The sequence below is a fragment of the Thunnus thynnus genome, chromosome 4, assembly GCF_963924715.1.
Source record: "Thunnus thynnus chromosome 4, fThuThy2.1, whole genome shotgun sequence".
Taxonomy (NCBI): Eukaryota; Metazoa; Chordata; class Actinopteri; order Scombriformes; family Scombridae; genus Thunnus; species Thunnus thynnus.
Window position 1 is genome coordinate 18,677,134 of NC_089520.1, and position 26,179 is coordinate 18,703,312.

General features: G+C 38.1%; 3 protein-coding genes across 4 annotated transcripts; 1 reads left to right on the forward strand and 2 right to left on the reverse strand.

Moving 5' to 3' along the window:
• Positions 1-2,013: 2,013 nt before the first annotated feature.
• On the forward strand, positions 2,014-5,110 carry LOC137181444 (green-sensitive opsin-like). The gene is made up of 5 exons (XM_067587157.1): positions 2,014-3,340; positions 3,470-3,638; positions 3,840-4,005; positions 4,118-4,357; positions 4,464-5,110. Exons 1-5 carry the CDS (start codon positions 2,956-2,958, stop codon positions 4,557-4,559), a joined length of 1,056 nt encoding a protein of 351 aa, XP_067443258.1. The 5' UTR covers positions 2,014-2,955; the 3' UTR covers positions 4,560-5,110.
• A 5,134-nt stretch (positions 5,111-10,244) lies between these two features.
• On the reverse strand, positions 10,245-15,750 carry LOC137181445 (green-sensitive opsin-like). 2 transcript variants are annotated; one of them, XM_067587159.1, is made up of 6 exons: positions 14,423-15,750; positions 12,887-13,341; positions 12,592-12,760; positions 11,730-11,895; positions 11,043-11,282; positions 10,245-10,841 (listed from the first exon to the last, which is right to left on the reverse strand). In XM_067587159.1, the coding sequence occupies exons 2-6, from the start codon at positions 13,248-13,250 to the stop codon at positions 10,743-10,745; spliced, it is 1,038 nt and encodes a 345-aa protein (XP_067443260.1). In that variant the 5' UTR covers positions 13,251-13,341; positions 14,423-15,750; the 3' UTR covers positions 10,245-10,742. The 2 variants fall into 2 exon arrangements, with proteins under 2 accessions (XP_067443260.1, XP_067443259.1); XM_067587158.1 differs by lacking the exon at positions 14,423-15,750 and having other exon boundaries at positions 12,887-13,831.
• A 5,719-nt stretch (positions 15,751-21,469) lies between these two features.
• Positions 21,470-25,974, reverse strand: LOC137181446 (green-sensitive opsin). Its single transcript, XM_067587160.1, has 5 exons — positions 25,533-25,974; positions 25,168-25,336; positions 23,309-23,474; positions 22,898-23,137; positions 21,470-22,174 (listed from the first exon to the last, which is right to left on the reverse strand). Exons 1-5 carry the CDS (start codon positions 25,894-25,896, stop codon positions 22,076-22,078), a joined length of 1,038 nt encoding a protein of 345 aa, XP_067443261.1. The 5' UTR covers positions 25,897-25,974; the 3' UTR covers positions 21,470-22,075.
• Positions 25,975-26,179: the final 205 nt, after the last annotated feature.

Consider the following 26,179-nt stretch of genomic DNA (forward strand, 5'->3'; position numbering starts at 1 on the left):
GAACCTGAAGGTTCACTAGTTTGCGCACAACAATATACTGTATCTCCCAGACAACTACATCACCTTGGATACAGGAAAGGGGTGCAACATCTGAAATTAAAAAAAAAAACAAAAAAAAAACTCAAACTATTAAGTTATTATCTATTAGATAATTATTAAACTATTAGATCTTCTTTTCATTGTTCCAAAATCTAGATCTAGACACAAAAATGAGTAGTAATAATAGTAGTTGTTGTAGTTGTAGTAATATCATGTATTATGTGTAGTATTTTATCTTTAGTGTAAGTAATGTACCATAAGTTTAACAGACAAACATATTTTTTTGCAGACAGATGCATAGCAAGAGCCGTATAGTGAAGTTGCTTTTTCTTCTATGAAATTACTAAAAGTTGCTTAGTTAGTCCCTGTTAGATAGAATGGATCCCTCAGTCCATTGCATCCTAAAATGTTTATCTGACTGTTCCTCGACAGTCACTGTTTACTTTGGCCAATCTACAACTGATCCTCAAAACAGATTAACTAATTTATCTCAACAGATTTTTTTTTTCTACTGTATTTTCTTGTTTCACCTTCACTGAATGTAATATCAGGATACAGTGGAGACAAATAATGTCTCTCATAAAAACATGGTCATAATACATTAAAGGACTTTTCTCAGCAGTATGGATCAACATGCAAAGATCATTTCAACCATACTAAAAGTCACTGGGTCAAAAATGGACCCAGTGTGGGTCATTATACTGTGGCAATGAAAAATTGAGAGAAAACATACAGCTATTCTGTTGAAGTGCTGGACTGTAGGCAGACATTTTAAAAAAATGGAAAAGCTGCACACTCATAACTCAGATGCATTCATGGGTAGATGGGTAGAAAATCACCTAAGACAAGGGGTTGTTTTGATCCAGTATTCTCAACAATATATGATAAATAACAATAACACAACATGGTATAATCCCATTATAACAATACTGACCCATACTGGATCACCTGTGATTTTGGAAATGAGAATCTCCAAATATACAAAGGCCGTCTCTGATATTTTCCTTTGCACTTTACCTCCAAGTGTGGCCACAAATCCCTCGGTAGTACAGGCAGTTCATTGAGTAGGATGGTGAATCCAAAACAGCTCATCATCTGTCCAACCACAGATCAGGATGTAGCAGAGAGGTTGCTGTAGTTTCTTGGTCCAGAACAATGGTAGACCACTGTTGGTAGATCTTGTGCAGATCAGGCCAAACATGTAGAGATCTACCAATCTTGAATGTAGAAGTTCTGTTCCTCGATAGTGTTAGCATCATTAAGTGGATGGACAGTAAGAGCTTGTTTGGATGTGTGGACTCATCCGCAGCTTAACTTAATCACAGTTTCTTATGCTGTAAATGGTGACCTGTTTCAGGATGGGTAAGGCAAGTAGAAATTTGTTAATGACCTTAACACTGGATGGTGTACTAAGTCCTCCGCTTAATTTGTTTCGTGATAAGGCAGGTAATGCGGGTGCCAACTGTGACACATTCAGTGTGCTGAGGCTGAACAGTCTTATCTGATAACTTTTTGCCAAAGTCATCAGTTTAATTATCAAACATTTCTTTTAGACCACACATTTATTCATGTGCTGTTGACAAATCCAGATACAGATTTATTAAGAAAATTAAATAGAAATATAAGAAGAAATGAATTGATTCCTTCCATGTAGTCATCTTAACATGGTGCATATCTTCACACATTTCTCACATCCTGAAGTGAATTGAAGTTACTTGAGTGTAAATTCTGCATTATGTTGCATTTCTATCAGTCATAGTGTGGACGTCTATTAGCCAGTATTAGCAGAAGTCAGCCTCTCTGTAACATAAACTGAAGGTATGAATGAATACAGTATGAATGTACATGTAGATTTGTCTTGCAGTAAATTCAAAATTGGCTCATCATCAGTAAAACCGACATTTTTTATGATGAATATTTCAGTTCACATATTCACATAACGCCACAACAGAAACAGTTAGTCAGATAGTAGTTAACAGTATTTACACAGGTATTATAATGATGGTATTGCATCTCCAGTCTACCACCACCAATGTGGCCGAACAAGTATAATCATTTAATCACTTGGTTTGGTTGGTTCAATCATTATCATTATTATTATTACACTGTCTTTCTTTGACTGGGACAATGACCTCTGTTCAACTACACAGGATACATTATCTTACAGTCAACTTCCTTGGACTCTGGTAGTGTTGCTGTGGCTTAAAGAAGATATCCAATTACTCAAGTGTTAATCACATAGTTCTTTCCAACCTGTGACAGTAAGCTTTTGCTACATCACAGTCAGGCCAACTGCAAGGGAGACAGTGAGGTTAATCCAATTAGGATGATGACACCTACTGTCTCTCCATATGGAAACGGACACTGGCTTTTAAAATGTTATATTGCTGGTCTGGCCTTAAAGCATAACTATGTAAATATTCAACATAATGTATTTAAGTAATCAAGGTGAGGAAGTGAGGAAAATTAGGATAGTCTATATTTGAAGAATGCATTCATACAATACTGTATCTATTGCCCTCTCATTTGTCCATATTTCAAACAAACACATCATCATATACATTCATGTTCTCAAAGTAGCTTATAATATACTTAAAATAAACATTTGCATGTTTTGAGTAAGGTTAGTGTTGGTAAGACCTGTTGACTGAACTTAATGTCTATCATTTAATAAGGATTAAGAGAATTCCTCCGGATCTGGAAAGTGGGAGTATTACTTTAAATTACTTAGGATTAATTACTGACCTCTTTCAACACATGTACTACCTCACAATCCTGTAATCCCACTTTGGCGATTTGATGAGAGATTTAGTAGTGAGGTATAAAAATCACACTCCACAGCTGTAACCATCATGACAATCCGCACTACTGAGTTCTTTTGGTGAAGAAGCTCGACAGAACAACAAATTATCACAAATGGCATGGGAGGGAGGACTCGAGCCTAATGGCACAGAGGGAAAGAACTTCTACATCCCCATGTCCAACAAGACCGGGGTTGTTAGAAGTCCTTTTGAATACCCACAGTACTATCTGGCAGATCCCATCGTGTTCAAGCTTCTAGCTGCCTACATGTTCTTCTTGATCTGCACTGGAACTCCCATCAACGGTCTGACATTGTTGGTCACAATGCAGAACAAGAAGCTCCAGCAACCTCTCAACTTTATCCTGGTCAACCTGGCTGTCGCTGGACTGATTATGTGCGCCTTCGGATTCACCACCACCTTTGTAACTGCTCTCAACGGCTACTTCATTTTCGGACCATTGGGCTGTGCCATTGAGGGATTCATGGCCACTGTGGGAGGTTTGTGACACTGTTAACATTGTATTGTTTTTGACATGGAAAAAATACTTACTGTTTTCCATATTTTGTAGTTTACTTACAACAATCATAACCAAATGTTTTTGTTTCTTCTCTTTAATTTCCTCACAGGTCAAGTTGCTCTCTGGTCTCTGGTAGTGTTGGCTGTTGAGAGATACATTGTTGTCTGCAAACCCATGGGAAGCTTCAAGTTCACTGGAGCTCACGCAGGAGCTGGAGTCGGTTTCACTTGGGTAATGGCTTTGGCTTGTGCTGCTCCCCCACTGTTTGGCTGGTCCAGGTAAATCTTCATTTTCATTTGTCATTTCAGTTAAACATGTCTTTAAATATTTAAGGCTCATTAAAATGACAGCAAAGCAAATATTTTATCTCCCATGTAGTCATGAGTTTGGTAGATACTGTAGATGCAGTAGGTAAATGGCTAATATAAGAAAACATTAATACATTTCTACATGATTTCCTCCTTTTAAATCTCACACAGGTACCTTCCTGAGGGCATGCAGTGCTCCTGCGGACCAGACTACTACACTCTGGCCCCTGGCTTCAACAATGAATCATACGTCATTTACATGTTTGTCATCCACTTCTTCATTCCCGTCTTCCTGATCTTCTTCACTTATGGCAGCCTTGTGCTGACAGTCAAAGCTGTAAGTAAAGTTTAAACTCATGGGATATTTCAATTATAGCTAAAACTGAAATAAATGCCAAATTGTCTGTGCTGTGAATTCTGATGATGTTTTGGTATCTTAAACACTTTAGGCAGCAGCCCAGCAGCAGGAGTCAGAATCCACCCAGAAGGCAGAGAGGGAAGTGACACGTATGTGCATCTTGATGGTCATTGGCTTCCTGGTAGCCTGGTCACCATATGCCACTTTCGCTGGCTGGATCTTCATGAACAAGGGAGCTGCCTTCACCGCCATGACAGCTGGAATCCCCGCCTTCTTTGCAAAGAGCTCAGCTGTGTATAATACTGTCATCTATGTGCTGATGAACAAACAGGTTAGTTCATATAAAGTTCTTATCTTCTCATTTTTAAGTGTTTGTACCCACCATGGTGATAATTACGTGCATGTTATTTCAATATCTTTTTTACTTTCTTTTCCAGTTCCGTAACTGCATGCTGAGCACTATTGGAATGGGTGGCATGGTAGAGGATGAGACCTCAGTTTCTACCAGCAAGACAGAAGTGTCCACTGCGTAAATATGGAGACATTTTCTTATACCTGGACATTTTCCTTTCTTCTGTCTCTTTGATCTGGAATAATCCTCAATGTGGACTGAGTGAAGTTCAGGGATGTCTGAACCACTTGACCGGTGATGAACAGCTCCAGGAACCAACTCATGAACTGAATTTTTCTCACCTTTTACTTGACGGATGCTGGAAAGTTTTTGTCATGTCGAATGTGAATTTGAAATCAATGCAAATAATGTAAGATTTGAGAATACATGTATGTGGATGCTCACTTTGACTCTCTCTACCGTCAGAAGCAAAGCTATCCCTGAAATGTTTGAGTTACTTGGCACCATTGAATCTACCCATCATCCTGAAAGAACATATAGTTTGAATCCCACAGTACCTCCTAAAGATGTTTTTTTGTACATCAGTGGGGAAACATTTTATACTGTGTTTTCAAAATGAGCAACTACATACAATGTGAAACTCTATTTGTGTCATTTGCTGAGTTGGTCATCATGAATTGTCAACAATGTACATATAAAAACAGCATAGATAAATAAATGTATGCATGAAAATGTTTTGTTATATCCAGTTCTTTTCAAACATCGTGCCATGAAAAAAGGCATCAGCAGCTTTTAAGGTATTTAATGAAACTCAGAGAAGCTTATGTTTCTCATGTTGTTTGGAGCTTATCTGGCTGACCAAATGCTCCCTAAAATGGTGCTGATACATTCCTCCTCATCCTGTCTACAGATGGTATCAAAGCCCACGCAAGGCACCTTAGGATCATGTCATCAGGGTTACCTGATTATGACGGCGTCAAGTCACACTGAGACGAAAAGGTGTGTGGTAAAGCTAGATCAGGTTAATCCACTTAACAGGGATTACAACACAAGGGTGTTGCATGTCTTATTGGTGTTTAACAAAGACACAGGAAAGTGAGCATATTGGATGCAGAGGCTTTATTATTCTAAAAATAGATAAAAGACTAAATGAGCTTACATTAAATTCACTGATTGGATTTGAATGTTGGTATTAATATAAAATAGGGACAATAGGGCTAGAAAAATATAATAAAGATAGGAGAATGTGAAAGCCATAGAGGTGACAACCGTGGATTGATGTGCTGGATTGTGTGCAGTGTTTCGTATAGTTACAGGAGGACAGTAGATCGAGTGAGAGGAGTGAGTCTGCACATATTTCAGACTCAAAGCAATACATTCCTCAATGTCCTTCCCTCATGGTGCCCTTTTAATATCTGACAGTGTGTACAAGTGAACAATGAAAGGTCAAAACTGAACAGCAGCTTTTCATGTGTAGGAAGTCCCATATACATTACCTTTATTTTCAGAAACACAACAAATAAGCTTTAAATGTATTTTTATCTTTAAACCCAGCAAACTGCAGGTCATTTAGAAATCAGTGGGGTTTTGAAATACCCCTGTCAACCAAGCATTAAAATATGGACTTACATTAAAATATGGTGATTTATTAACAATCATTAATTAGTGTGAAGTTGGCAGACCTTGGAGTTGCAACACCCACCTGTAACTGGATTTTGGATTTCCTTAAAAACAGGCCACAGGTGGTGAGGATGGGAAATAAGGTCTCTACTGAGTCAGCACAGGAACCCCCCAGGGCTGTTGCCTCAGCCCTAAACTCTATGCCCTGTACACCTATGATTGTGTTTCTACCGGAAACAAGAACGCCCCCCCACCCCCCCCACCCCCCCCCCCCCCCCCCCCCCCCCCACCCCCCCCCCCCCCCCCCCAACTGCAGCCTCTCACCATCAAGGGGACTGAGGTGGAGCAGGTTGACAGCCACAAGTTTGTGGGCCATCACAGGTCAAAAAACCTGAGCTGGGCCAAAAACACTCTGACAACAGTGAAGAAAGCACAGCAGCAGCTGGTAACACAAGTGTTAGTTAATAGATAATATGCCCTTATGAGTCCCTATAAGATGCTTATTAACATTATTATGTGTTAATAAGACAGAAGTGCTTATAATAGCATCATAAACATGTTTATTGTTAAGTTATAAGACATCTATAAGCGCTTAAGAACGTTAATAAAAGCCTTTTTTTATAATTGTTTATAATAGCATTACAAACATTCTTGCTGCTTTATTTCATCAGGCTGCTAAAGAACGCTGGCACAGCCCCTCACCCAGGCCTGCAGAGGACCCATTGAGAGCGTTCTTACCAACAGCATCACTAAGAGGAAATCTCTTCGAGTCATGAAAACTGCAGAGAGAATCATGGGCTCTGACCTCCCTTCCATGGACACATGGAGCATCCTTAGTGATCAACACCACCCAGCTCACTCTGTGTTCAGGTGGAATAACACAGGATACAACCTGAGACACCACAGGCCAGAAAGCATCACCACTCACAGGCACACTTCTACAACAGCTTTTTTACAGCCACTGTTCACTATTCACACCATGGACACTTAACACCTCACAACACTCTCACGCTTTATGGACTGGGATGTAGTATTCACCTATCTCACCCCCTCTCACTCTGCGGGTCTCTGTCATGCAGAGTTTTTTCCCCAGTCCTTAGTCCATTAGGTTGTTTTGTTTTGTGCAAAAATTCAGTTCATGGTGCAATTATTGTGCAACAATTCATAGTGTGTATTTTTATATAGTGTGGATAGTGTGTATTTATTCATATTGTGTATTTTTATATACAGTGTATCTATTATTTGTTTATTTTTTATGCTGCGCTTTTAACTGACTTTCTTTGCCTTTCTCTGACTCAATGAGTTATGCACAAGAATTCCAATGTACCTGTACTGTTCTGTACCTGTGATAAATGGCAATAAATCTCTTGATCTTGATCATTAATTAGAAATTTTGATTACAGCCTGCAATATAGGGTACGAAGTAAATATACTTACTGGCACCTACTGTACCAATACAAAATCTACAAGGGAGGAAAAGAGGAGGTTGGGAAATTAGTATTGTATCTTTATCGGAAAATACAGGGGTAACAGAAACATGGATCAAGTCCTTTTTTCAACAAGTCATCACACAGTGCCTGCCAAAAAACCTATATGCAGTATGGGAGGAAGTACTCAGATGCTTTATTAATGTAAAAGTACTAATACCACATGTAAAAGTACTTTAATAAAAGTAATAGTCCTGCAGTTCATAAGTACTATCAACAAAATTTTGAATAATCCCCCTCAGTGTTATATAGTTTTAAATATATTATTGGATTATTATTACTATATGATGCATTAACATGGTGGCAGCATTTGAGTTATTTACCTTCCTATTGGGCACTAATCTATAACAATACATAATATATTATCACATTATTTTTATGAAAAAGTAATCGCAAACTACAGCTGTCAAATAAATGTAACTGACTGGAAATACAATATTTCCCCCTGCATGCAGAAAATTAATTGAGGTAGGCTTTAAAGAAGCATATATTTAAATTGTATTTAAACACATTAGGCTACTTGAGTATATGTAGGCTACTTACTTTCAAAAACTGCCCATATGAGCGTTTTCCTGATGTGGCAATCCCATCAACAACATAACACATTGTGTATTTACGTTTTTCAGGTTTAAGCTTGTAAAACATTAAAACATGAGATTATTAAAACCTAAAGAGACTAAACACTTCACATGTAACTTGTGTTTACCAAAAAATCCAAAATGGCCAGGTGCAAATGGGCGTAGCCTATATCAGTCAGCTTCATCCAAGGGACACACTGCAACTATTGTCTTACCACACCTCACGGTTCATGAGTTATTAGCCAAAACATCTAATAACTGACCACATAATGGCTATATAAGAATCATGTTTTAATATGTTAAGCATTTCCACACGGGAAACCTGTCCATGAAGTATGAATATCACTTTTATGCAGCCATTGAACCATTTATCAATATAAAGATTACAAATAAAAATGCTCATCTTGTGTCTGTTTGTTTTGGCATACAGTGCTCTCTAGCACCCACCAGAGGGGAGAAGATGGAATAGACTCTATTAAACATGACTGGACTGGACTGCAATGATTTTTCTCCTGACTCCTGACTCAGGGGTGTACAATCATTGGACATTGGTCAAGATCACATCAGTGATATTTTCTGAAGATCTAACTGTCCTGTTCCTGTCCTGTTTTGGTGGTTGATTAAAACTCTAATGTCAGCTACAGAATGTGTTTAAGGATGCTTTATTTTCCTAATGGTCAACCTAAATTAAGGATACATTAATTTATACCATAAAGGCCAGTTTACTCCATCGTAAGGGCATCTTATAGGGCACAGTATCTCATGTTCTTCAAAGGAGGGGCACTTCACAATGTTTTTCTCCCATACAGTGCACCCACTCAAGACAGCTTTGCTGCTTGCTCTGACCTCAGCTGAGAGAGTGTATGAGTGGAGCGTCCTGTCAGTTCACCCCAGCTGCGTGCTGCTTCGCGGTGACTGCAGTTGAGCTACTCTCAGATGAAATCCATCCTTTGTTCCAACGAATATACGGCCTTCTTTCAGGTAGAGGGTTATTCAGCTGCATGCATTTTGCCCTCCACCCCATGCGAGAGACATTGAGGCTGCTTTGCCCTGTTCGCGCGTTAGCATGTTATGTTGAACGCACAATCCCCATGTGGCTGGAAAAGCCCCATCTAAGAAATGTCTTGCTAGGTGACTTTGTGGGTGCATCTCCCAAGTCTATAGGCAGACGGGAAAAGACCCTCCCACTGTGTTCCAGGCACACTCCACATGCAGCGTGGCAGTGTCGGTGGTCTTGTTTAGTGGGATGAGTGTCAAGAACATATGCACAGCATCATCGTGGTCTATGCCTTTTCCATTCATACGGTTATCTCTTAAACATGTCAGGCTCCTTTTCACAGTCTGTGTTCGCTGAATTGACCCAAGACTGGTAAAAAAGATGGATGTGTGTCAGTTGTATTTCACCTGACCCCCCCTCTGGGTATGAAACACCTGCATTTTTCCCGTGCTCCTTGACGACCCAGGGAATGAGGTGTGCAGAGGGTTTGTTGTATGACAGTAGACCCCTGCAAAGTTAGGCCATGGCCTCACCCAGTTCAGTGGTATAGTATCTGCGTTGGCTGGGGCCCACTACGTCTCTGTGACTAACCTTTAGCCAGTAAGGATTAGTGGAGCTGGGTTGTCATGGCAGGGCATTCATTCATCAGGCTCCACCAACTGTACCCATAGAGTCCAGTGGAAGGTGGAGCCTGTGTGAGACAGAATGAAGGTTACGATATTGTAACCTTAGCTCTATTAGCACAGGCGGAGCCCTCCACCTACAAGCCCTGCCATTCCCACACCGCTCGCTGAAGAGGTTGTGTGATGTTGGAGAGCAGGAATGCTCCCTTTAAACTGTGGGCTCCACACATATTCAGGTAGACACGTCCTGATTGACCAGCTACATTTATGCAAACCTCTGTGGGCAAGTATGTTTATGTGATTGGAGGAGAGTATTATCCATAGAGTCCAATGGAGGGCTCCGCCTGTGCTTATAGAACTAGAGTTACAATATCGACACCTTCGCTTTGTCCTTTGCCACCTATTTAAGAATTATATGTAGCTGATACTGCTAAATACAGATCAGTGGTTCATGCCTATGTGTAGGCCGGCTGCAGGTAGAAAGGAATCATTGATTCTACAGTTTCCAAGTGAAACCAAGCATAAATTGAAATGTTAAAATGCAAAACAACAACCAAGAAGTCTTTTCATGCATGCATTTAATAACTCTTTTCTACACTTTTTTTGTTTATAAAATATATACAGAATATTATGACAGAGGCCAACAAACATGCTAACCTGTCATAAATATACAAAGGTGATTTTCATCCACTCACCCATCCAAACATATCACAAGCATCAGTTATCATCATTTGTGACAAGAAAACACTTCAGGCTGAGTTTCACAATGTTTTGCTTGATCCTGTTCGTGAGAGATCCAAACAATAACTCTGTGGTTGAAGCTGTGGTTTATATGAGTCCAGTTTTGTTTTGTTTTTTAAATCACAGACATACAGAAATTAAGAATCTGCACAGAAATGCTGAAATGCTGTCACTGGCATGTTTTCTTTGATTTATTCCCATTTGTTGCCAAAAAGATCATTCGCTTGTGTCCATTTGCTTATTTCCATTTCAAGACAGCCATTCAGAATCAGGAAGACATCAGGAAGGAGGATTTCCGGAGTAGTGAAAAAATTATCCTTAAGACGCAGTGGATACTTCTGTCTTGCTGGTTGATACTGAGGTCTCATCCTCAACCATACCACCCATTCCAACTGTGGTGAGCATGCAATTACGGAACTGAAAAGGAGAACAGGTACAGAGGTTAGATAAGAGATCTGATCTATAAAGGGTTAATAATCAATTTATTAATCATTAATAGTTTCAACTTTTTCAAGACTTTTTTTAAAGGGTGACATATCAGAAAGAGAAATCCTTTGTTCCCTTAAAGGAGAATCAGTTTCTACAGTGACAGTTGCTACGGATCAGCAACAAACTGACCTGTTTGTTCATCAGCACATAGATGATTGGGTTGAACAATGCTGAGCTCTTTGAGAAGAAAGCAGGGATAGCCATGGCTGTAGCTGAGAATGCAGCTCCCTTGTTAAAGAAGATCCATGCAGCAAAGCTGGCATATGGAGTCCAGGCCACCAAGAATCCAATAACCATCAGGACGCACATACGTGTCACCTCTTTCTCAGCTTTCTGGGTGGATGCTGAGTCCTGCTGCTGAGCTGCTGCCTGAAATGTGTTGAAGAGAAGAGCAGGAAGGAGGTTAGAAAGATGTGTACTCAACATCAGAAACAGCAGTCTATGTCTTAAATGTTTAATCTTCTCACCAAACTTACAAGTCTTTAGCAATTAAATTAGCAATCTAATTAAAAGTAGATTATCTAGTATTTACTGTTTTAAAGAAAGCTGATGTAATACTTTGCAAAACTGTAATAAATATTTATTTAGTGATTTTGTGCACTTTAAAGATACTTTAAAGCACAGCAAAACAGCAAAAAATACTCCTCCTTATAACAAAAGTGGCCAATGTGGGAGGTATTTATTAAAGGCAATGTACAGGTGACTTTATGTATGTATGAGGATGGTAAAGTGAGGATTAACAAAAAAGCCCTGCGACCCTACATAGACTAGGACAATACTATTTATAGTAATGCACAGTTAGAAAATAAGACTTACAGCTTTGACTGTCAGCACAAGGCTTCCATACGTAAAGAAGATGGTGCCCACTGGAACACAGAAGTGGCAGATGAACATGTACATGACGTATGACTCGTTGTTGTAGCTTGGGGCCAGAGTGTAGTAGTCAGGTCCACAAGAACACTGCAGACCCTCAGGGATGTACCTGTGTGTGAGAATACAGGCAGGTCAGCAGAGAGCAGCTGTTACACAATCAGTCAATACTGTACAATAAATGAGAGCAGAGAAGGAAACCTGTTGTGCATTTCAAGAAGTGCGATGAGTGTGCAGAAGAAGGACTGAAGCAAGAATGAGAGATTCAGATTGTGTCAGACTGTTCTAGGTTTCAGTTATGAACTCATTCCGCCTTGAAGACTATCTTGAGAATTACAACTTTTAGGGTTACAAGTTTTTACTAGTTACTAGTTTTGCCAATTCAAAGCATTTTAGTCAGATGTCTAAACTTCTTTCACAAAGTATAAAGTATTTGTTTTCATAAAAGATTAAAGTCTTGATCCTTGTTTGTTTGTGCGAATGATGCAATAAGTCTATTAGAGTCTATTAGAGTCAGTTTGACCTTCCTGCTCATCCTTGCTCAGACAAAATAAAGCTGCAGAAACCAGTGAGAGATGTCACCAATGCAACATCCATGTTTTTCTACTGTCTGTGGTTAAAATATTAAGCCCTCAATATCTGTTTTGCTAAAAAAAATCAATTATAAGATATATATATTTCTGAGGCTTTTGAGTGTCTGAGATTTTGTTTCTTTTTTCTGAGAAGTTATGATTTTTTTCTTCTTTTGCCCTATTTGGGGTGTAGTTTCATGCAAAGTTTCAGTTTGGTGAAGATATATTTGAATTACCTGGACCAGCCACCCAGTGGAGGGGCAGCACAAGACATAGCCATGATCCAGGTGAAAGCAACTCCAACTCCTGCGTGAGTTCCAGTGAACTTGAAGCTTCCCATGGGTTTGCAGACAACAATGTATCTCTCAACAGCCAGAACCACCAGAGACCAGAGAGCAACTTGACCTGTAAGGAAATTAAAGAAAATCTGGTTATGATTGTTGTTCGCAAAACTGCAAAATATGGAAAACATTTATTTCCATGACAAAGACAATAAAATGTTGTGTTACAAAACTAAAACCTAGTTCACACCTCCCAAAGTGGCCATGAATCCCTCAACGGCACAGCCCAATGGTCCGAAAACGAAGTAGCCATTGATGGCAGTTACAAAGGTGATGGTGAACCCAAAGCAGACCATGATCAGTCCAGCCACAGCCAGGTTGACCAGGATAAAGTTGAGAGGTTGCCGCAGCTTCTTGTTCTGAGCTGTGACCACCAGAGTCAGAGCGTTGATGGGGAAGCCAGTGCAGATCAGGAAAAACATGTAGGCAGCCAGCAGTTTGAACAGGATTGGATCTCCAAGGTAGTACTGTGGATACTCAAAAGGACTCCTCACAAGCCCCGTCCTGTTGTTCATGGGGATGTAGAAGTTCTTGCCCTCTGTGCCGTTCTCCATCTTCTTTGAATGACAGGACCGATGGGTGTAGTTTTTCTCAAAGCAATGTTGTACCCCTCTGCAGCTGATGTCAAGTGGCGTCAGATTTATACTGTTCAAAAAGGGGATTACAGGGGGATTGAGAATAAGTCTTTCGTCTAAAGCCTTGGTAATTCATCTTAACACCGGATGATCATCAACGTGTGGAAGTGCGGTTGAAGTTTGAGCTACTCAACTCTCCTTCTCTTTTTTTTTTTTTTTTTTTTTTTTTTTTTTAATAGGTCACACAGCATTTGTGGTTTGAACAGGGTTTGAAAATCTTTAATTTATCTGAAGAAAAATTGAAATGTCTTTGCAAATTCTAACCAACTGAAATTTTCCCTTTTTATTATAGTGATATATTGTTTTTGTAAATCATTATATATACAACACCACTGATGACCTCTTACACATTCAAACCGTTCTTTTTAGTTGCTTAATAATAAACAGACTTTAAATTTAGAGTATAGTTCATGTTTTGAATTTTTTTCTTTAATCTTTCATTTGTCCTTTGCTTGAGTTTGTATTTGTCTTTTCAAACCTTTAGTGTTATGTTTTAATGTGTTTCTCTCATTATTCAATTATCACCTTTACTATTCATCACAGTAGTGTGAATGTTATTGAAGAGAAAAGATTCATTTTATCTCTATTTTAAAAACATAAGAAAGTTTCCACAATTATGAAAGCTGACACCACCAGTATAAAATAATATAAAACATAATTTGGATAATATAGTATCCCAAAATTGACGGGGGCACTTTAACTCTTAATCAAATTTGAAAACAAATAAAATATATATATAATAATATATAGTATGGACAAATAAGTTTTAATATTTTGTTTAATAAAAAATGGTAAAGAATTGGGTTGAAAGTCATTATATGACTATGAATTATATGGACTCTTGTCATTACCGGGCAGTGTGTTGTAAGAGGATAACCAGTTTTATGACCAGGCTTGAGTGGCCACAACGAAAGGAATTTACTTTAGCAAAGTAAATAACAGACTCAACTGAGGATTAACAAGGAGTGGGGTGTAAATGTCTATAATTACAGTATAATCAGTCACTGTAATCACTGATTACAGTATAATCAGTGGTGTAAGATGTGCAGGAGTGGTGAATGTATGTGTGTGTTGTAAGGTGCAAAACCTACAAGAAACTTAGGCAACAACATAACCAAAAGCAGGTGCCTGCTGTTAGAGGGGTTAGAGAGCAGAGTAGCGGCAGCGGAGCAGCCGTGTCTTAGAGAAAACTGCCTGCTGCAGCCGGACTTAAATACCATGGGCCCTCAAGTATTCCAGGTCACACTAACGGTCACCTGCAGAATCAGGAGAGATACAGGTTAATACCAGATCAAATCCAAGATGACACTAGGGGTCATCACAGCAGTGTCCTTCCGTGTTTCCATAGAGTTCCTCAGTTTCTTCCAAACAAAAACTTGTGTGATGTTAAACATCAGATATTCCATGATTCTGTCTGTAAAGTATCTAAAAACAAAAAGGACATCTCTTGAGAGACATTGTGGACAACACTGCTAGGTGATTTAATTATCTCTAATACTCCCTGTAAAGTTATTTGTGTTGTAATATTAATGTGCTGTTAATAAAGTTAATTAAAAAAAACATGTCCCTACCAATATCAAAGTGTTGCTGGATTGTCCCTACCAATATTTTTACCGATCTCAAACAATCTAGCCACTTTAACCTTATGTTAACAGTAAGATCTCTGCAGAGTTACCAGGTTTGTGTGTTTTCTGCAAAAAGTGTGCCATTATAATAAATAGTGAAAGAGCAGGATATGGGGGATACTCACCTGATGATCTTACAACTCTCAACGTTAAGCTGTATGCAGCAGCAGCAGTGGTGTAGTCAGTGAGGTGGAGAATCTGAAGCGGTTAGTATTTAGAGTATAAACGTTCCAAACGTCACAGGATTGAAAACAACTTCACTGGACAAAACTAAAATGATTTGATATTATATTTAATTTCAAGTGTTAGGTGATGTTAGCTAATTTGTGATTGTTGTAGTAACAGTTGTGCTCCAAACATTAATCTTTGAAATTAGTGGGAGAAATATTTACTATTTAATGCCATCTCTATGCTTTTCCATGATTGGATCAAGAGAAGACTTATTATTGCCAGAGGTGAAAGAGGCATTCAGATCTTTTGCCTACATGAAAGTGGTAAAACCACAGTGTAAAAATACTGTTACAAGTCTTGCATTCAAAACCTTACTTAAGTAAAAGTACAAAAGTATGAGCATTAAAATATACTTAAAGTACCAAAAGTAAAAGTACTCATTATGCAGAATGGCCCCTTTCAGAAAAATATATATTATTGGATTATAATTATTGATGCATTTATGTGTAAGTATCACTGAGGTTGCAGCTGGCAAAGGTGGAACTAATTTTAACTACTTTATGAATATGTTGATCCATAAAAATACGATAATAATCATTATTTATTGGTTGATTATATTTTGTACTAAGAATCTGACTCTGCAAAGTAACCAAAAAATAAATGTAGTGGAGTGAAAAGTACATTTGCATTCAAATTGTAATGGAGTATAAGTATAAAGTAACCTAATTGTTAGTTGCAGCCTTCAACTCATGTGTGATGCCTTCCAGCTTTTCAGGCTCTGTCCCACAGAGGTCCCAAGAACAACACCAAAGGTAATAAATAAGACTTCTTTTCTGGTAGTCAACTACACTTAAATACTACTTGTTTACGTATATTTTACTCAAACAAAGGTAGAGAAGTCTGACACTGGTATATAGTGTTTTAATATACTGTATAAAGTAGCTTTCCAAGCCTGAAACTGTGATTTATTCAGCGGTGGAAGAAGTACTCAGATCTTTTACTTATGTAAAATTAGAGAATACCACAGTGTAAGAATACTCTGATACAAGTAAAAGGCCTGCATTTAAAATCTTACTTAAGTAAAAATACATAAGTATCAGAGATAAAACATACTTGAATTGCTAAAAGTAAAATCACTCGTTATGCATTTCAGAATAATATGTATAATGTCACTGGATTATTATTAGTGATGTATTCATGTGTACATCACTTTGATGCAGCTGGTGAAGGCACTTTATATAATGCTGTGTCATTTCATTCATAATAATACAATATAATTTATTAGTTCATTTATATTTTGTATTAATAATATAAACCTGCAAAGTAACAAGTAACTAAAGCTGTCAGATAAATGTAGTGGAATAAAAGTATAATATTTGCATCTAAATTGTAGTGGAGTAGAAGTATAAAGTAACATAAAAAGGAAATAGTCAAGTAAAGTTCAAGTACCTCAAAATTGTACATAAGCACAGTATTTAAGTAAATGTACTTAGTTACAGGGGCGTCGCAGCCGTGGGTGTTACAGGTGTTATGACACCCGCACTTTCACAGAAACATAATTCCACCCCCCCCCCCCCCCCACTTTTTCCTGGTAGTCATTGATGAAATGAAACTGAGTTTCCCATACATGAAAAACCCTATTGGTCAAGTTAGATTAATTGAACAACCATCTAGCCAATCACAGGCATTTGACCAACCCAGCAGGCCAGGGAAGAGTAAACAGTTAAAGTATAGTAAAATTACATTTGAGCATTCAGAAATAGTGCTTCTGTTACTCACTGCTGGCTGTGATAACAGATTAGAGAATAACAGATCAGACGTATGAAACAGCTATTTAACTAGATAGTAATGTAGAATTGAAGAATGAAGAGTGTAGAATCTTTTGTAACTTTGTCTTGTTATGTGATGTGTCAGTTCAGCTAAAATCATTGAACATAAATAAAATAGGCTATCCTAAATGTAAGCCAGGTGTCAAATTTGGTTTTTAAAGTCACTTCTGTTGTCGTTTTTTAAATGGTCATAGACAAAGGTGAGCATTCATATTTAAGATGTGTAACATCTGTCTGTCTTATGGCAATCTGTTGCCTGCCTTATGGTAAAGTCTTAACGACCAAATTAATGTTTATTAGCATGCTAATCGCTAATCGTGAGTTAAACTAATTGCTAATTAGCCACCATGCTGGGCGGACTTTGGCGAGAAGTTTGTACAAGTTACGCCTGTGTCCAGAATGTAAACTCACATAGTTCGTGCTGTTTTAAGCTAAATGTCAAAGGAATATGTTGCTTTAGACATCATAGTTTTACTCCTTATATTAGGGAGTAATGTGTGTTTTGCATTTAATATAAGTTAGAATGAGCTGTAGTTTGTATTGTGTATTAAAGCTAGACCACAGTAATATTGCTATTTATTATTGAGCTTAAAAAGGGCTCAGATGGTTGTAGCTGTGGCCGTTAGCCTGTGAGAGCTAGTTGCTCACTCTCTGCACTCACTAGCCTCAAATCACCTGCTTATGTGATATTCTCCTGTTAGCTTTGAGGAAGACTTCAGATGAAGAGGGACAGCTTCTTCCCTGTGAGAGGAACTGACGCCTGCTGATACAAAACCTCCTGGACAACTGTTGGTATTTAATTTCCCAATTAAAGACAATTAAAGGTCCCCTTTGGATTCCTACTAAAAGAGACACTTTTTTAAAAAAAAAATAAAAATTGAAGACAGTCTAGGTTGTACTAGTCCATGGACTCAGAAATTACTCTTTACTGATACTGATTTGTTAGCAGGGTTCAATTTGTTTTGCATCTATAACTATCCATTTTATTTAATGGAAGTGTAAGTTTCCTTTAATTTAATGTTTATAAGGTATGTAAGGAAGTGGGATAAAGATACTCTGTGATTATTTTATGTATAATAAGGATAGCTATGCCCCAGTACAGAAATTCATACAAATAACTGGATGTAAGTAGTAAACTGCTACCAGACCCTAAATAAATTCTGCTGAGTTGTTACACTCATATGGTCTCAGTAATTATTTAATGGTAAGCTGAAGCAGTGGTTACAACTACAGTAGTAGAAAAAATTGTTTAAATGCTTGGCATTCATTTTGATTTGGCATGTTGAGACTGGAACAGGGCTCGAAGGCGGGGAGTTGCCGTGCTCATGTCCCACCTCTAGAACCACCACACTTTTAAAATCGCTGCTCCACCCCTATTTAGTTACATACCACCACTGATTATTGCATATGTGTCTTTAAGACATGAACATCATTTATAAGCTTAATTAGCCATAGCTTGTCCAACTGATCTGTTTGTGACTGTCAGGCATTATTTTATTATGAAAATCCCGTCTGAAAATCCAGCGTGAGCAGCATAGAGACGCACAGACAGGTGAGCTGCAGCCTCTCAGGTGAGCTCTGATGGGGTAAACCCTGCAAGTTGTTTTTTTACAGGGCTAACACACATAGAAAACCTTCAACACTCAGAGTCACAAATTACCGCAACACGCATGTCTTGTCATGTACCACCCAATTCTTTTTTTAATTTTTTAGGATAGTGCCCATGCAAATCTTCACTCCAACTTAACAGGAGAGAACATGGGACAATAATTACCATGAGTATTTCTTTGTAGCTACACTTTGTACAACCAGTAAAGGACTAATAGTGTGTTCAGACAGAACATGAAGCAAATTTTACATATGGTGCAATTACAAGCAAAGTCAATGCAAAGACACAAATAGGCTCAAATTAGCCACAGACAGTGCGAATGAACACGAATACGCATTCGCACAAGTTGAAAATGTTTCAACCTGAGTGAAAAATTTACATGTATTGCAGGGCTTTATGAATGAACTTCATGGATGCTGCAAAAAAACTGTTTCACAAATGGGTGCCTTGATATCCAAAAGGCACATACCACATAACGTAAACAAGACAAAGGGTATGTTTTTCTCTAAGACTATGGTACAACCTAACCTAATGCTGATATTTTCATAAAAGGTGAAAAAATTGACATAGTTACTGATTTTAAATATCTTGGTGTGACAATGGATCCAAATTTGAACTTTAAGAAACATGTTAAAAAAAACGGTTAGAACCATAAAGTACAACTTAGCAAATTTTAGACATATTAGAAACTGTCTCTCTTTGGACGCAGCCAAGATATTTATGTATGCTATGATTCTTTCCCACATGTCTTATTGCATCACATGTTGGGGGCAGGCTGGAGAAACAGCCATAAAACTTCTTCAGTCCTTATACAAACAAACTTTAAAAACTCTGGACAAAAAGCCAATGCATTTCCATCACTGTGGGGTACTGGAGAAATACAATTTACTGATCTTGAGATCATGACGATATTTAATGGGTTTGATCCAATTAAATTTACCAAAAGTTCTGGTTGGGGGGATAATGTCATATTCAGACCTCCTACAAGTCAAAGCCAGGCTACCGTTGTCATTGTGGGTCTGATGTGTTGTATGCCACAGTTTTACATTACAGACTAGTAGCAACAAGTACTGTCAAAAGAGCCTAAATAATGTAATATTCCTTCTTTATTGATGCATTTCTGGAAATACCTTCAGCTGAAGTTTTTTTTAGCATTCTTTATTTCATCTCCAAATTTATCCATGCTGAGGTTTTGACCACGATAACATGATGAAAATAACATATTAGACTCGATTATCCAGCACTGCCTCATTGGTTAGTAAAAAATATGTTCTAGATTTGGGAATAAAAGCTCATTTCACTCGGTGCACTGAGCCCATTAATGTTAGTTGCTGCCCTTTTTACACAGCCTGTTCAAGGCGGGAATCCTGCGCCTTTATTCCGCCTCGCTGTTCTGTATAAAAGGTATGGACACGCAGTGGGGGGCAGACTTACTATGCCAATAAGTCAGCTACGGAGGTAGTCATAGCCGGATGGACGTCTGTGTGAAGCTTCGGGATAGCTGGCATGGCTGGACAGGAAGCTGACGCTATTGTGTTACACATCATGCTGGGATGCTATGTAAAAGCACACATGGTGGCATTATGCTGGTCTTGTTTGGTTCAGTGTAAAAAAAACAAACAAAAAAAAACGAAGGTGGCTTAGTGACAGATCTGTACAAAAAGCGAGAATATATGAGATAAGAGAATAAAACAGCCTATGTAAAACTGCAACGATGGTCTGCAAGATACTGCAAGTTGTTAACATTAACGTAATGTTAGCTAGCCAAACTGCTAACACTATGTTGGCTAACGTGCCAGTCAAAAGACACTAGCGTTAGCGTTAATATTACTTACCATAAGCAAAACGATTATGTTTGCTGGCTTGGTGCCGATGAGCCAAACACTTTTTTGACCTGTTCGCCTTTAATAAAGTCGTGATTACTTTTTCGCGGTTCCAGGCTATTATTGGGTGGGTTAGCCCCGCATGCCTTGCAGTAGAGGAGAGTCGTCTAATTCATTTTTTCGACACTGAGAAAGTTGTGGCTTCAATAGTTGAAGCCACAACTTTCATTGCCGTCTTATTCGTCTTAATTTTGCTTGCTGGTGGCGGTGTTGGTGACGGCCAGGGACTTAGGTTGCTTTCATCGGGTGGAGCAGTTAGAGTTTTTGTAAGGAGGTAGCGGTCCATCCTGGCAGCGAACTTCACTGCAGGTGCAGCAGGAGTGCAACACCCGTCAGGTATCGTAGTGTGAACAACAGCGCTGTTTGTGTTAGTGTGTTGAAATTGAAATTAAATGAATTGAATGAAAATAAAATGATGGCATCATGTAGAATTAGGATATTCACCTAAACTGGTAAATATGAAAAATATGAAATTATTTTTTTCGAAATTTTGGGGGCAATTTTTGTCCCTTGATCACGGTTTTTAGGGGCATTCTGAGATTTCTTGGGGTATTTTTGCCCTTGCCCCCCGTTAATTTCCGACGCTGTTTACATTATTTCTTATTGACATTGTGGGTGTTTGTGATGTGCTGTGTGTAGCTTTGTATTTTGCATTTTGTATGGTGTGTTCTGTGTGGGTTTCTTTTGTTTGTTTGTTTGTTTTTTTGGGGTGGTGGTGGTGGTACTGTTTGTTGTTATGCTGTTGTATGTTTTTTGTTGGGGACTACAGATGCAAATTAGCTTCAAGCTAACTCTGGTGCAGTGCATCTTTAATGTTTCAAACTGCACACTGTCCCATTCAATAAATAAAAGTAGCTGAATCTAACTGCAACATACTTAGAATCAGCCCAAGTCAGGGACCAAAAAAAGGCAAAAATGCCTAAAAAAAACTAATTAAGTAGCAGATGAGCTTCACTTTAAATTACTGTAAAGTTATACATTCTTCATAACAGGTGTGTTAAATGAAACAGACATATTTGGATGCATGCATTTATTTACCTACATTTATAATGCCATATGTATTTATAAAATATATGTACAATCAGCCAAGAAAATCAATTCTGGCCCTCACAAAATAAAGATTCTATGAAGCAGAGCAAAACAATTGCTGGTACATTTTTTATGAAGATGATGATGGTTGAAATTTTTTTTTTTAAATCCTGTCACTAATGGGGCTAACTGGACAGATAGCTTGCCAGATATCACAGCACATTCAAGCTTTTCACTGTTGTGAGAAGTCATGATGATGGTACCTGTGATTTAACCGCAGAACTTCTTGAAATAATGCTCCACTTTATGTAACATGAACAAGAAATGGCCCTGGTCATCATAAGAGAAAACTGGTGCTTTGCATGTGATGCACTCTCCACATACTGTACAGTGTGAAAGGTTTTTAGGTGACTTGTAATATCCTGCAGTATTTCTTGGAGTCACTTCTGTATATAACCAACTGATAACACTGTGTTCAAATGTTTTTGGTCCATGTGAAAAAATCCTTTAGAGTTGTTGAGATTCGTCTTTGCTTAGGAAACAGAGAAAAAGAAAGGAAGAAAGTAAAATGTCCAGGTATATGAAAATGTCTCCATATTTAAGATGCAGTGGACACTTCTGTCTTGCTAGTTGATACTGAGGTCTCATCCTCCACCATGCCGCCCATCCCAATAGTGGACAGCATGCAGTTACGGAACTGAAAAAACAGAGTACATTGTACAATTAGAAAATGAACAATCATTAAACATTGAACAAAAACAATACAAATAGGATAACACTTTATTTTAACCCCCTGTTTTAGCATTTATAAGCAGTATACATATACTGCTTGAATAACAGATAATTTAATATAAGACAGCTGTTTATATTTTATATGGATGTACTGTGTATAACTATGAAATATGTAATATTTTAATTATTAATTAAGTGCTGTTAAAATATATATTTTTAATGCAATATTTATCTATTTATTTTGTCTCTCTGCAACAACTGAGCAAACTCCATCAGCTGATGAAGACCACAACATGCTGATGAAATCCTTGTATAATTTATAGTGAATCTTCAAGTTTAACATGTCTTTGCACATTTTTAACACATTTATAAATCATTTTCTCTTCTGTAAATGACTTTTATAATGCACTGTATGGATTTTTGTCATGTATGAAATCATATATCATTAGATAAGATTGCAGCTATGATATACTGTGTATACTGTGTTGTGTTCACTAACACTTAATACACACTTACGGATGCTTCACAGAGAAGTTTTAATTGCTGACAAGTACATTAATAACCACTTAATATGTGCTAACATTATACTGTCGAGTCTTAAAAACATTTCATCAAATGTTTATATAGTGCTTAAAAATGGTAAATAGGAGGTTAAAGTAAAGTGTTACCAAGATGGTAAATACCGTACCTGTTTGTTCATCAACACATAGATGACTGGGTTGAACAATGCTGAGCTCTTTGAGAAGAAAGCAGGGATAGCCATGGCTGTAGCTGAGAATGCAGCTCCCCTATTGAAGAAGATCCATGCAGCAAAGCTGGCGTATGGAGTCCAGGCCAACAAGAATCCCAACACCATCAGGACACACATACGTGTCACTTCCTTTTCAGCCTTCTGGGTAGATACTGAGTCCTGCTGCTGTGCTGCAGCCTAAAAATTAGGTCATCATCAGTTATTGTCTGCATTGTGCACCAAGCATGATGAATGTTTTCTTAAAATTAAATCATCAATCTATATTTTGGACACGTACAGTATGTTGGAAATACTGTGTAGTGCTGATATGCTTAAAAATTGCATTATTTTAGAGTAAATGTCTCTTACCGCCTTCACTGTGCACACTAAGTTTCCATAAGTGAAGAAGATGGTGGAGACAGGGACGCAGAAGTGGCAGGTGAACATGTACATGACGAAGGATTCGTTGTTGTAGCCTGGGGCCAGAGTGTAGTAGTCGGGTCCACAGGAAACCTGAATACCCTCAGGAATGTACCTGTGAATACCAAACATACAATGTGGGATACATAATATAAGATGTTTACATTACGTTTTGTAATTTTGTGTCTATCATTATCAAGCACATCAGAGTCAAGTGGAACTATAAATATGTGTCCTGTTATACATGTAAGCCACTGCACAGTGAAAATACTAGGATTTCTCAAAGGATTGGAGGAATTTTAGTATCAAATAATTCAAAGCTGGAAGGTAGTGGCACCAACAGTCACCAAATGTCACTTGGAAAAAGTTCAGGTGTCTGGAGCCAGAATTACTATAATATTTGTTCAAGAAGACAGGAGGAAAGGGTTGAAACTGCCCCTTTTCCAATGGTATAATAATCAATAGGATTTGTGGGGTGCATTGATTGCAGCAAATGATAATCCTCCAGTAGAAGTATTGATTAAAATCAGAACAAATGAACCATATTTTGGTATAGTTGTAACTTTGGCCCTTTGCAGTACATATTTATGAACATGTTTGTGCTCAGGTGGATTCAGGAAAAGACTTTGTGACTTTTTTGGTGAATATGACACTACAAAATTAAAGGTCAGTGTCATTTGATCATATGAAGATGTACTTCACGCATCAACGGTTGGCTGCTCTAGCGCAGTAATTAGAGACTAAAATGGATTTTAGAAAGATATTTCTGCACTATTGAACCCAGCCACACCCATTTTCATGCCCATGAAGTATCCACATTTTTCAAGCATGTCACTACTGGAACATGCAGATATTGAGCTTTTTCAGGAAGATTTGGATTAATGGGTCTTTTAAGACTGATTTTGGGACAAACCAACTCTATAAGGTTGGAATTTGCTACTTAATTACTGTTATAAATATTTTTTCTCCAATACTTTGGAGCATGAGATATTAAGTTAATACATGATAAATCTCATGTTTTGGTCAATTTGTTTACATTTGCATATTGTTTTAATTAAATGAATAAAATTAGATGTTTTGTTTCAGCTATGCAGTTTTGAAGTTTGAAGTCTGTAGTCATCATCATAAATTAACTTTAAATTACATTTCTTTTTTTTGTTTTTGTTATAACCTGGATCTTATTCTTATAGTTTGGGCCATGATCCTTATCTGCCATGTTAACTTTTGCTCACTAACTTGATTGCAGCAGTGTCACTAGAAAAAGAAGACCAGCAGGGAGATCGAGCAGTCACATGACCAGACAGGTTGTACCCAAACCTTCAGTTTAAACTAGCTGTCTTAACCACTTAATTTGAAAAAAATCTGCAATAAGTAAACACACCCAGACTATGTCTTATAATTATCTAATATGTGGATGTAAAGTATGGTCGGTCAAACTTGAACTAGGAAGGCGGTGTCTGCAAAATCTAACAGATGTTTACAAAAGACTATTTGTGTAAAAGCTTAAACATCGGGTATTGTTTCTTCTAATTTGGTGGTGTAGATAAAATGGTTGCGCTGGGTTTGTTTACAACCTCTCAGATCATGTGACCATTTACATATGTTACTAGCCCTACTGGTCTCCTTCCAGTAGTGTCACCTCATCACCACATCTGATTGATCAGGTTGATGAGTAAAATGTTCACAAACCAAATAGGAAGAACATTTTTCTAAAGAATGTTCAAATCATGACCTCTCCATTCTCCATGCTGCTGTCCGTGATGCGGACATGGTCATATTATCCATTTTGGGGGAAATTAGCTCATTACCTTGACCAGCCAACTAGAGGAGGAACAGCACAAGACATAGCCATGACCCAGGTGAATGCACATCCTGCTGAAGCGTGGGTGGCTGTAAATTTGAAACTACCCATGGGTTTGCAGACCACAATGTATCTCTCAATAGCTAGAACCACAAGAGACCAGAGAGAAACTTGACCTGTTGATAAGAAAAAGAACAGAAGTTGTGGTGAGAACCTTCAAATCCTGCCATCTGTTATAACAGCTTACAGCTTTGACTTCAACTAGTATATTCATGTGAGTCAGTCATGAAACTTTACTAGACAATCAGTAGACATAAATAACATATATGTATGTAATACTGGCAAATAAACATACAATTTCTTAAGGTTTACCTCCAATTGTAGACATGAATCCTTCAATAGTACAGCCCAGGGTTCCCATGGAGAAATAGCCCATGAGGGAACTATAAAAGCAAACTGTGAACCCAAAGGTGACCATGATCAGTCCAGCCACAGCCAGGTTGACCAGGATAAAGTTGAGAGGTTGCCGCAGTTTCTTGTTCTGAGCTGTGACCACCAGAGTCAGAGCGTTGATGGGGAAGCCAGTGCAGATCAGGAAAAACATGTAGAAAGCCAGAAGTTTAAAAAACCATGGATCTGCCAGATAATATTGTGTATAGTGAAAAGGACTCCTCACAAGCCCCGTCCTGTTGTTCATGGGAACGTAGAAGTTCTTGCCCTCCGTGCCGTTCTCCATTTTTGCAAGTTAGGATTTGGCTTGGCAGAGTGGGTTAACCCTGGAGTACTGTCGAGGCAGCTAAGTACAGGTGATACTGCAGCTATGGTTATATAGCCCTCCAGGGCGGACACACAATGGGTCAAGAAGATAAGCAAAGAGGATCTGCATGAGAAATCAGCCTATAATCTTTGGCAACAGTATAATCACTTGCTGCCAAAGTAGGGAAGAGGTTTTTTTTTTTTTCCTAAGGATGTGTTTCATCTTTGGAGTGAGCAATGTAACCGAATTGCTTGTCCATTTT